Source organism: Hippocampus comes, unplaced genomic scaffold (assembly GCF_001891065.2).
Source record: "Hippocampus comes isolate QL1 unplaced genomic scaffold, H_comes_QL1_v1.1 scaffold319, whole genome shotgun sequence".
NCBI classification, from domain to species: domain Eukaryota; kingdom Metazoa; phylum Chordata; class Actinopteri; order Syngnathiformes; family Syngnathidae; genus Hippocampus; species Hippocampus comes.
Window position 1 is genome coordinate 1,283,065 of NW_017806090.1, and position 12,582 is coordinate 1,295,646.

General features: G+C 42.8%; 1 protein-coding gene across 1 annotated transcript in view; it reads left to right on the forward strand.

Annotated features, from left to right (window-relative positions):
- Positions 1-12,582, forward strand: part of met (MET proto-oncogene, receptor tyrosine kinase) — a 47,241-nt gene that overhangs the window by 4,844 nt on the left and 29,815 nt on the right. Inside the window, exon 3 of the mRNA XM_019894856.1 lies at positions 631-828. Within this exon, the coding sequence (XP_019750415.1) occupies positions 631-828 (198 nt within the window). The remainder of the gene's footprint in view (positions 1-630; positions 829-12,582) is intronic.

Consider the following 12,582-nt stretch of genomic DNA (forward strand, 5'->3'; position numbering starts at 1 on the left):
CTAAAGTTTATTAAAAACTCAATATTGCCCAGTTGTGAATGTGAGTGTTGTTTCTCTGTGTGTTTCCATTGGATTAAAAAACAAACAAAAAAAACACAAAAAAACCCAATTGGGCCAGGGGCACATTCTGGTAATTTCTGTCTGAATTTTTGGGGGGTATTTGATCTTTTATTTTTAATTCTAGAATATTTTGTCAGCATTTTCTTTTTGCATTAATTTTTTTTATTGAATAAAAATGTGTAATTTTCCATTCAAGTTTTTTTATAACTTTATATTTTTAACTTCAGAAATTACTGTCAAAATGTTTTACATTTTCGAATTTAAAATGTTGGTAATTTTCAGCAGAATAAGTCTTTGCTGTTAGATTTTTTTTGTTTAAATTGTAATGGAAAATGAATGTTTTTTTTTCATTGAATTAACTATTGAACTGTTCCATCCTATTTAGTTTATGTAGCTTTTTGATTTGAATTTTTGAAATCTGCATTTCCTTTGAAAGTAGGTGCCGAAATTTCCATGCAAAATTCCGCTTAAAATGTGATTTAAAGAAAAATTAATTTAAATTAATCAAATTTTGAATTAAGACTAGGTTTCCTTTTCTTACTCAATTTTTTTTCCTGATTTTTCTTGAAGGTGGAGGAGGGTGACGACGTGCTCTTCGCCGCCTTCGCCCGCGGCAAGCCCAACTCCAGCGACCCCACCGCCAACTCGGCCGTGTGCGTCATGAGCATCAAGCACCTGAACAACATGTTCCGCATGTACATGCAGAAGTGCAACACAGTGGACCCGTACCACTTCACCGGTTCTGATGACAAGGCCTGCTACAATATGGTGAGTGACCCACTCGCATGCCGCCGGATCGTTTATGACCGGCAAAATGTTGAGATTTTTCAACACTTTCGTGGCTTTGCATTTGAGTGTTCTACAGCAAAATCACATTCACTCGAAATAACGTGGCACTGACGTACAAACTCTGAGGTCCAACACAATCCATGACAGTACTCCGGTTTCCTCCCAACGTTCCAAAACATGCATGGCAGGCTGATTGAACACTCCAAATTGTTCCTCGGTGTGAGTGTGAGTGCGAATGATTATTCGTCTTTTTGTGCCCTGCGATTGGCTGGCGACCAGTTCCCGGGTGTGCACCGCCTACTGCGCGAAGACAGCTGGGATAAGCTCCAGCATGCCCGCGACCCTCGTGAGGATGAACAGATTAGAAAATGGATGGATAGATTTTGAAGTCAACATTTGGATCACCTTCCCATGACCGTGACTGCGAACATCGTTTCTGCTTCCACAAGACGAAAACAAAACGTATTTGCTTGTGAGTTCAATGCTTTGTCGATTGGGTACAGGAAATTGAACTTGACCCAAAATATTCCCAGGAAGTTATAACTAGCATACAGTTAATAGGGGTTGAATTGCAATTCAGCGAATTGATTCAGAGCTTTGTCCTAATATTTGATTCCGTGCAATGTTTACAGTTGAGCTTTCATATGATTTGAAAATTGCAAAAACGTGCGTGCTTGATGCAAAACGTCTTTTAAAGCTTCAAAGTTGTTGCCGCAGTATGAAAACGTTGCCATTCAAAATGGATGCAAATGAGCTCCCGAGTCATTTGCTGTTATTTAAATGTTTTTTTTTTTTTTAATGCATTTTGACATATTCCCGCATTAAAGCCTAAGAGGCCTCCCGAATCCTTTTTATAGCCGTTTTATCTTCTGGGATCTTCTCCTTGATCGCACGGATGGAATTTAGGAATTTTTCCACTTAAGACGCGTGCAGATGAAAGCCCAAGCGTGAGTTCAAAGTGCAACGGCGTCCAGGCTATCGACCATATTTGGTGCAGTTGCCTCGTGTTTGTTCTCCCCCACGTCTTTGCTCACATAAAACGTCCATTTTAGGACAAAGTATCACGGAGTGGAGCCAAAGCTCGCCGTCGCCGCTGTCGGGATCGATCATGTGACCTCAAAGACACCTTGTCATGAGTGTCCGGGGGGCATTTCAATACCATTGACAAAGCCGATTATTTACAGTGGACATTTACAACCACTTGCTACACTGAAGAAGCCAAATGCCCCCCCCCAAACCCCGCCCTGCCCCATTTTACCACCAGACCTCCAAATAAATCAAACAATTGATCAATAATCATGTGAAGTTATCTCTTGAGCTATCCGGGTCTTCAAGCCACTGCATTCTGGGGTCTTATTCTTAACGTGTGCACGGATGCATTCAGGTTTTCTTGTCTCACCTGTGACAAGCTGTCCGGTTCGGACAGCTTGTCAGTCACTACAGCGGCAGTCAATGTGTGTCCGTCTGCTCCAACTGGCCCCGAAGGACTCTTTGGTGTGCGTGCTGACATTTGACAGGAAACAAAATCGGGAAGGTAAATCGTCGAAGGCAAGTTTAGTCCATGTTGTAGCACATTTAAAATGACCCCACACAAACAGAAACAGAAATATGTTGATGATGACATAATAAGAAGAATGGAAACATCCCTAATATTTAATATAAATATAATATTAAAAGGCGGCCCGGTGCACATCGACCTCACAGTGCAGAGGTTGTGGGTTCGATCCCGGCTCCGGCCTTCCTGTGTGGAGTTTACATGTTGTCCCCGGGCCTGCGTGGGTTTTCTCTGGGTACTACGGTTTCCTCCCACATTCCAAAAACATGCACGGCAGGCTGATTGAACACTCGAAATTGTCCCGAGGTGTGAGTGTGAGTTTGGGTGGTTGTTCGCCTCTGTGTGCCCTGCGATTGGCTGGCAACCGGTTCAGGGTGTCCCCAGCCGACAGCCCGAAGACGGCTGGGATAGGCTCCAGCACCCCCCGCAACCCTTGTGAGGATAAAGCGGTTCGGCAAATGGATGGATAATATAAAAAAAAAAAAAAAACAAAAAAACCAAAAAAAATAACATATGGCTCACACTCAGAACTTTTTAGACACTTAAAATGAATTCCAGGAATTGCTCCAGTTCAGACAAAGGTAAACCCCCCAAAAATATACATTTACTCGTGAAATTGATGAAATGAGGAAAGAGAAAGTCAAACTGTCAGGTTTTGATGAAGGCACGAGAAGGAAAACTAGTCCACTGCACCACGATCGAAATTTTTGCAGACGATGGAAAGTCAAACTAATAATAAGGCAAAAACTGAAAGCAAAAAGGAAATAAAAAAAAAGTGAAAATAACTTCAAGCAAGTGTACCACTGGAAATAAAATGAAACCAAAAAAATCTGAATGAGAAAAGAACAAGTTCTGCAATATTATCAAGAACTAAATACTATAAACAGTAAGAAAGTAAAAAAAAAAGTGTTTTTAAAAGTCACAAAAAGGGAAGAAAAAGTCCTGCACCACTGTCCACATTTACAGATGGAAAAAAATGAGAAAGCATAAAATCGACAAAGTAACAAACAATTCAATGAAAAGCTTTTTTTTTTTTTTCACACCTGTTGTTGTGATCAATGACCGCGACGAGGACGGCACAGCTCTTGATTCTTTGTTCCTGGAGATTGCGTGACCACGCCAACCCGTTTCAAGGATGTCAGCGGTTGGATTTTACGTCCAAGTTCCTCTTGGCCAAGCCGAACACCTGCTGCTCTGCTCGCTCATCTTAACGACATCCCTTTTGACTTTTTTATTGAGCTTTTATCGCACTTTGAGTGTGAGGCTGTTGACTTTTTTATCATGCTAACTGTCAGTCAGTCTGTCAGTCAGTCAGTCAGTCAGTCGGTTGGTCGGTCGGACGCCTCGGCTCCTGGGGATGACGGATTACATAAATACTCAGCTAGCCTACTCAAGTAAAGGACGTATGGCAGGATGGAGGCAAGGTTACTGTGGTTAACAAAAATTCACAAAATAACTACAGCTAGAATTGAAATCATATTTTTACTAATAAAAAAAATATATATCTTTAAACAAAAATGAACTAAACTACATCTTGTTTTTAAAAGAAACAATAATAATCGCAAAAAAATGAGCTTTTCTGGATCATTAATTGTTTTTTTTCTATATTTTTCTAGATCCATACAGACAAACAGTCGTAGGATATTTGTAGTTTACTTTATTACGTGATCCATTACTTAGTTATTTAACTAGAGGGTTTCTTTTAATCTTCTACTCCATAAAGACTCCTTATATATTTAAAACTAAAACTAAAACAAATACAAAAACTAAAGCAGAACAAAAAACTAACACACATGCTTTAAAAACCAATTAAAATTAACCCCATTTAAAAAGCAAAAGTCAAATTGAAATAAAGACAAACTTGAATGAAAAATCCCAACCTCACCCTTGACGGATGTTGGGAAATATTGATGGAGGGAAGGGAGGTCGCAAGGAATGGATGAATGGACGGACAGAAATGGGGAGACAGACAGGCGGATGGAGGGATGGATGAAATATGGATGGATAGATGAGGGAGGCAGCGACGGACGGATGCTTGGATGGAAGGACTTTGGGAGGAAGGAAATGATGGATGGACAGACAGAGGGAAGGATGGAGGGGTGAGGGAAGGATGGACAGAAGGTAGGGTGGAGGGGAAGTTGTGATGAATGGACGAATGGAGGGAGGGAGGGAGGGAGGGAACAGAACCTGGGACGAATGGACGAAGGGACATCACGAGGGCAGGAGGGACGGATGGATGGACAAACAGGGAAGGATGAAGAGGTGAGGGAGTGATGGGCAGAAGGTGAGATGGATGGAGGAACGGAGGGATAGGCAGAGGTTGAGAGGGAAGGATGGACAGAGCACAGGAAAGATGGACAAATGGGAGAGAGGGAGAGAAGGACAGACGGAGTGAGCTTGAGAGGGACGGATGGACAGAAGGATTTGCCGAAGATTTGCCCCAGTGGCCGGAAATGGTGCCATGCAGTCGACACTGCGGATGGTCCGCAATAGACAGAAGCTTGGCTGTGTCTTTGTAAGACGTCAACATTACTAGTGGTTATAATTAACAGTTTAAAAAAAAAAAAAGATGTTTACGAGCCGTCGGGTGAGCAGCTGGCAGGTAGTTGCCGGGCTCAGATATGATAAGCCGTCTCATAAATTCATAAAGATTGTCTGGAGACCGCAGCGCACAGAAGCTTATTTTGGTCGTGTTTTTTTGGTTGTTTTTTTTTTTTTTTTTTGACGGAGGGAAAAAAAGAAGGCCTAGTAGGAATCTGGCGAGCTTTGAAAGCACAGCGGAAAAAGCAGGTTTGAACTTTTTTAAGTGGCGGTTGTCATTGCCAGCGAGCCTCCTAATTCGAGTGCATGATGGATGTTTTTAATGATGACTCACACATTGCTGGATGTCGGGGGCAACCGTCGCACAGCCCTCCTTCAGTTGAATGAGAAAAGCAGTGAGTGACATTCAATTAAATGAAGAAAAGGAGTCAAAATAAGTTCAAAAAAAGTAAAATAAATAAATAAATAAGCTCAAACTTATTTTAAAAAGTATTTCACTAGTTCAACTCAACAAACAAATTCAAAATGAGAAAATACATTTTAAAGAAATCCCCCCTGCCCCCCCACCTCCATAATAATAAAAATAAATCTGCAGACAATGAAAAATGGCAAAGGAATAAATTAAGTTAAGTTGGCATTGTTACTTCAAATTTTTATTTCCATGAGTTGTGATGAGGAAAAAAGAAAAAAAAGGTCCTTTTAAGGGCGCCTTTTATTTTTTGGGCCAAGCTACGTGCGCGCGCCTGGTGTCAAATGCGAAGCCTCCAAATGTGTATTCATATTCCCGATGTGCATTTCATCCAATTAGGAAACACGGCGCCCCGATAAATCACAGCCGTGCTTGTCTTTTCCTCATCATGAGAAAGGATCATAGCCGGCCTGAAATCAATGCGTTGTCTGAGTTGTTTGTGAGGGGTGGGGGGTGGGGGGTGTGGCCTAATTAAAATGGCCGTCGCTCAAAACGCGGGACTGCTAGCATGCGGCGCGCCGTGCAATCAATCAGTCGGGAGATTGAATTTAAAAGCAATCAGCATTTGCTGCTTTTTCTTGCGATCCATGCTAATCCGATCGACGCTTTGACCTCGCATGTAGACGTGAAGCTCTCTTTAAAATAATTAATTCATTATATTTTTCCCCCCTTTGGACTTTTGGGAACCGGAACGTTTTTTTTTTTGAAGGCACATTTATTAGCTAATTGAGCTTTTTTTTTTTTTTTTTACATTGTGTTTGGGGTTACATTTGACGGCAATAAAAATACAGTGGAAGCCCACGAATTGAAAAATACTGAAAAATATTGAAAACAATTTGGAGGGGGAAAAAAAAAACTGTAAATGTGATTCCCCGAGTGCCAAACCATGAGTAAGCACGGGTCTACTGGAGCCTAATCAACATCCTTTCACTCTGAAATGTGATTCAAAATATACCCCCCAAAAAAATTGTCATCACATAATCGATCAAATTTTTTTTTCTTTTTTCTTTTTTTTTTTTTTTTTTTTGTGATTTAATTCCTGGTACGTGCAACGATTGTGCAAGGTTGCGATAGTTTTTATGAGGGTTCTTGAAACAGTCCAGAGGTCGTTTTTTTTCCTCCCCAAATGAAATATTTGCACACATCTGCTTTTATTTTGAAAAACTATGACCAACATGTTTATAGACTTTCTGTGCTATTACTGACCAAACCAGTTACTGAATTTGAATTAATTTACATTTGTGAATTTTGTGCACTGTCAACTTGAAATAATGTCCTGATTTGGAATTTGATTTTTTTTTTTTATGCAATTCATCGATTAATCTGCAAAACAATCGACAGATTAATCGATTATCAAAACAATTGTTAGTTGCATCCATAATTAAATCGATGATCCCGAAACCTTGGCACACGCACCCTCAACGCTGTGTCACCGTCATGATTTAATTAGCAGGTTTACGTCGCTTAAGTTGGTCAAAGTATTTTGACGTTTTTCTTTTTTGAGCATGCGTGCAAGGCAAAAGGGGGTGCTCTGTTGCTACAGCATTTCTGGTTTTAGGCTCCAAGCGTGCCCCGACGCGTCGTGCCAGCGTTGACGACAGGGTAGCGGTGCGGGTGGTTCCTCGGCAGGCGCTAAAGAATGAATGTTCTGATCCCGTCTTGTCCCGTCCTGTCCCGCTTTTGTTCCACGCATCGCATCTCTGCATCCATCTCCGGTCGCGCTACATTAGCACGCTGGAAAACAACAACTCACATAAATCTGAGATTACCCGGTCCAGCAAACAAAATGATTTAACTGTGTGACTGCTGTAATTGTTAGCCTTTTTATTCAAGATGAGAAAATTGATGCCCTGGCATCGCATGAATGTGAAAGCACAAAACTCCCAACAAATGGGTTGCTTTATACAAAACAACCCAAAAGGCTTGGTCACGTGAATAACGCACACAACAATTTGAGTTGTTTTGTACACCCCCATTTCGCCCCGCCCCAAATGGAATTGGACTGTTTTATGGGTTATTAATTTGACCCAAATTTTGGGGTTAAATGATTCACCCAAAAAGTTGTCAGTCCTTTCTGGACCCATCTTGGGTTATTTTTTTACCCCAAAACTACGAGCAGCCAATCAGATTCCATTTTTGGCAAATGGTTAATTGATGATGTCATTGTTTCAATAGTTGAATTTCGACACCTCCGCTTTGCTTTTTTTTTTTTCGATTTTTGTCATGTCTGCACGTATTTCCCTGCTTTTTTTTACACACACGAGTCGACAGCGTGGCTCCGTTTGGTTAATGATCAAACCCGGGTGTTCGCTTTCTTTCTTGTTGTCCGAGAACAAACGGACAAACGAACAAACGCGTTATCTTTGTTCCCCTGATAACGTGCTGAGCAGTCAAACTGCAAGCTGGCCTCGCTGGGAAATAAGCAGCAGGCAGATGCACAACCACATGACCAAAAAAAAAAAAAAAATGCTTTGTGCTCGGGGTTCAAATTTGGCATTTGGTGAATGAGGCTATCACTGCCAAAACCGTATTTTGTGTGTGTGTGTGTGTGTGTGTGTGTGTGTGTGTGTGTGTGTGTGTGTGTGTACACACAATTATGTCATGTTGTTTGTGGTTCACGATAAAATAATAAAGTCCAATTCTGTGTATGTGGCGACTCAAAGCACGGTTTCCCATTAAGAACACCAGGGGGCGCAGTTTTTCCGATGCGGCGAGTAGGTGTACGGCACGAGGGCCAGTTGCCTGGTGTGCGGCTGCGTGTCGCCAACATCATTTTTTGGGGGGGATTGATCAGCTCAAGCGGCCCGGTGGGCGAGTGGTTAGCGCGTCGACCTAAGTGCAGAAGTTGTGGGTTCGATCCCGGCTTCGGCATTCCTGTGTGGAGTTTGCATGTTCTCCCCCGGCCTGCGTGGGTTTTCTCCGGGTACTCCAGTTTCCTCCCACATTCCAAAAACATGCATGGCAATCTGATTGAACACTCTCAATTGTCCCTAGGTTTGAGTTTGAGCGCAGATTGTTGTTCGTCTCCATGTGCCCTGCGATTGGCTGGCAACCGGTTCAGGGTGTCCTCCCGCCGACAGCTGGGATAGGCTCCAGCACGCCCCGCAACTCTTGTGAGGATAAAGAGGTTCAGAATATGGATGGATGGATGTCCTGATCAATCAGCCGTTTCACTTGATGTCCGGTGGGCCTCAGGGTTCGAAGTTTGACGGAGACTTTAGAATTCGGCTCAGAAATTAACATAAGGGTTTAGGTAGAGGTCAGGGGTAAGGGTTGGGGAGGGGGTCAGGTGGAAGTGGTTCAAGTTAGAGGGCTACGGTTTGTAGAAGAAACACAGGACAGGTGTCTTCATCCCATCGTCGCCAAAAACTCCGAAACCGACATCGATGTTGTTCGCTGTTCCTTTTTTTTTTTCCCGTCACGTTGGCCTCTCGCTGACAGACGACCTCTGTCGTTTCCTGCCCTTTGAAAAAGTTTGTAATCACAGAGTCCAGCTCGGCCTGCGGGCCTGCGGCCGCCGAGCTTCTACTCCAGCTACTAATTGAAAGCTTTGCCTGGACCTACGCACGCACGCAGGCACGCATACGTGGGAAAAAAAGACATGAGAAATGATGGAACCGTTGCCTGGAAGATGAAGCCGCAATTAAGGCAACCAGACCGGCGAATATTTGATGTCTTTGGTGCCCTTTCGCCAACTTTTTAGGTTTTTCCCCCACCTCTTGGCCAAATCACGCTACTCGAATAACTCTCAGGGATGGCTCTGTCAGAACGAGAAAGCGATTGGTTTGAACGCTATCTGATCCAAAACGCTCGGGGGATCTCAGGGTCCGAGGTCACATGGGCGCGTGTTTTGACAGTCTGGCAAACATCTGCTGCAGACATCTCATTCCAACGTAATCCTAGCACAATGCCAGCACCCTTTCTGTGTGTGTGTGTGTGTGTGTGTGAGTGTGTGTGTGTGTGTGTGTGTGTGTGCGCGCGCGTGTGTGTGTGTGTGTGTGCGTGCGCACACTCCTGTGCCTACATGCGCACCCTCAAGTCAAGTAGTCGTGCAGACAGACCCACACACACACACACACACACACGCGATGCATCGCAAACAAGAGGAGCTGTCTCATCTTCAATCCTCCTCATCCTCTGCGATGCTGGAGGAGGAGGGCGCGCCCGCTCGACGGACACGCCGTCTTCTGAAAAAGAAGACAACCTACTGATCTTGTGTTTTCACCAAAAACAAACATACAAAAAAAAACGAAACAAAAAAAAAACTACGTATTGATGTTGCGCTTTCCCAAAAAGAAAACAAACCACTCATGTTACAGTTTGCTAAAAAGAAGACAAGCTTTGTCCTTTTGTGCTTTCCTCACAAAAAGACAAACTGTTCAGGTTGCGATTTCCTTAAAAGAACACCAATCCCCCCCCCCCCCCCCAATGAACAGATAGTCATACACAGGCAGATATTAATTCAAAACTATTGAGACCAATATTTTGTTTTTCATCCCTGGTCGGATTTACCCCTAGAATCTGGCACACAAAAGAAAAGCAGTTTGTATGTTTTGCATTTTGAGCCCGCCCCCTTCATTTGCATAAACATGAGTTCCAGGCAACTCCATGCAAATAAATGTCCAATTCTGCGTGGGTTGTTTGCATAAGCAGGATTCAAGGTTTATTGTTGTTAACCACAGCTAAAAAAAAAAAAAAATTATGACAAGATAAAAATGGGAGTTCCATCTATCGATGTTTATATCATTCATGAGGTTTTAGAGTTCTGTTTTAATGTATTTAATTGGTATTGCTAATTGGTATCTGTCACTACTGAAGAAGGAAGGTCAACACTGTCTTGCACTTAACAAATAGTCCATATTTAAATTTTTTTTAAATAAAACGAATAACTCGATTAAAAAAAAATCCAAAACAAAATAAAACTACCTGTTAAGTCAAATTCAAAACTATTATAACCCTGTGAGAAACACAGTGCAATTTTCACACTTTCGGCTGCAGTCTTGGTTCGCTCCAGAGTCTTAACGAGGGACTTCATCAGAGGGAAGCAATCACTTTTTGGGGAAGCGGATGTCACTTCTAGATTAGGGATTTGCTTTTGATGGTTGGCTTGAATTCTGGCTGTGCTGCTTCTCATTTCTGGCTCTCAATGTCAGTTTTGAGTCTGGATTCCATCTCCAGATTTGTACTTCTGGTTCTGACTTCTGGTTCTAACTCTTGTTTCTAACTTCTGGTTTCTCAGTCTTGATTCTGACTGCTGGTTTTGATCTGTCTTGTGACTCTGTACAGTATACCGGCTCTCACATCAGTTCCCAAATCTGGTCATAGATCGTTCCCCATTTTGGTTCTGGCTGCTGTTTCTAACGTAACTCGTTTTAGCTTCTGGTTCTGACTGCCGGCTCTAGATGCGTTCAAACTTATAGATCTTGCCTCTAATTTTGGATAAGGGCTCTAATTTCTGAATCTGGTTGCTGGTTCTAAATGCCGGGTCTACCACCTGGTTCTTGCTCGTGGTTCTGACATCTGGCTTTTGCTTCTGGTTCCACCATTTGAATCTTTGTTTTAATTCTGATTTGTTTGTCCAAGTCATGATTTATGATCAGACTACTGGGTTTCAATCTGGGTCAATCAAGGTTCAGTCCTGTGAGGCAGAGTAGTTTTCTAGATGTTTCTAATGGCGATTGCATGCTTCACTGATAAATGAATGAACGAGTGAATGAATGAAGGAGTGCACTTGGCTGAGGAGTGTTTGATGGATCTGCCCTCAGGAAGTTTCCGGCGCTCCCAAGCAGAACAATTTTTTTCGACAGTGACCTGCTGACATCGCTCATTTGCTTCCATGCTGTCGGAAAGTATGCGAATGGAAAAGTTCCGGAATACTCAAGAGTCTCTGCAGCGGCTACGATATTTTTCACCCGCCACTTCATTAGGTACACATATACACCGTGAATAAAAAATTGGTGGTGCGCCCTATGTGTGTTTGGAATGTTAGCAGTCCATTTCCCGCTTGTCAGAAAACGGTGTGAGATGACTGGACAGGGGGTACACATCTGGGATGATATCACTGGATAAATTCCTCTCACAAAAGTAATATTTTAAACATTTTGCCCAGCTCAGTTAACTCACTGACTAAGTTGCAGTGTCAACAAGCTTGTTTGTACTAAATCCGTCAAATTAGCAAGATTTCGCGAAAGTTGTTGCTGTGTTCAGAAAGCCATGTTGTGTCTGTGTTGGGTCACCGGGCAGCGCATTGGCGCCATCGGGTCAGGGCGCCGACGCCTCATCGTCGGCCTTTTTCTACTGACATTAGCGCGTTGACGATGGCGGCACGCGTGCCGCAACAAATGCGTACAACCCCGAGAGTCGAGTTGCAAATGGACGTGTGTTCAGGGAGTGCAGGTGGACACACACATGTGCGCACAGTCCTTTCACTTTCACGCACGCCCTCAAGCTAGCAACCTCTCCAGTTCACTGATCCCCAGTTCAAAGGTCACCCATTCCAGTGGGTCCATCGGCACCGACTTTATTTTGGTTCAAGAACGTCAGCATACCAATTGTGAGCATTTTAGCATTAGATCAATCCTCATTTGAGATGGCATCCGACTTCAAAATAAGCTATTAAATCTGTTATTGCTGTGCCTTCGTGATTTTCCAATTTAGATCGATAACTTACTGTATGTTTTATTACACCAACTTTGAACAATAATTTAACAATTCATTTGACATAGTACCTAGCGACAGGGCAAGATACAAAGTCTTTTGCTAGCCAGAGAACTGTCTTTCTCCGGGTTAGCATAGTGACTGTTAGCACGTTCGCATTTGGTGAATCCTCAATAGAACTAGTATCCAACTACAGGCCATGATATGAAATCCTTCTGCAAATGAAAGCACTTCCCATATTCAGTTTGCAATCTTGCCGGACGTTAGCATACCACCTGTTAGCCTGTTAGCGATTTAACATTAGAAATAGTATCCTACTACAGGTCAAGATGGCCGTTTAAGATGAGAGGCTGCTCCAGCACTGAAATGGACCCTTGACCGCCGATTTTGCGGCCATCTTGTGTGAGAAAATCAATCGTATTGTTGTCCAGACTTTAAAAGTGTGCAAGGGGTCTTTTTTTTTTTTTTTTTTTTTTTTTTTTTATCCCTTAGGATACATCTTCACGAGGGC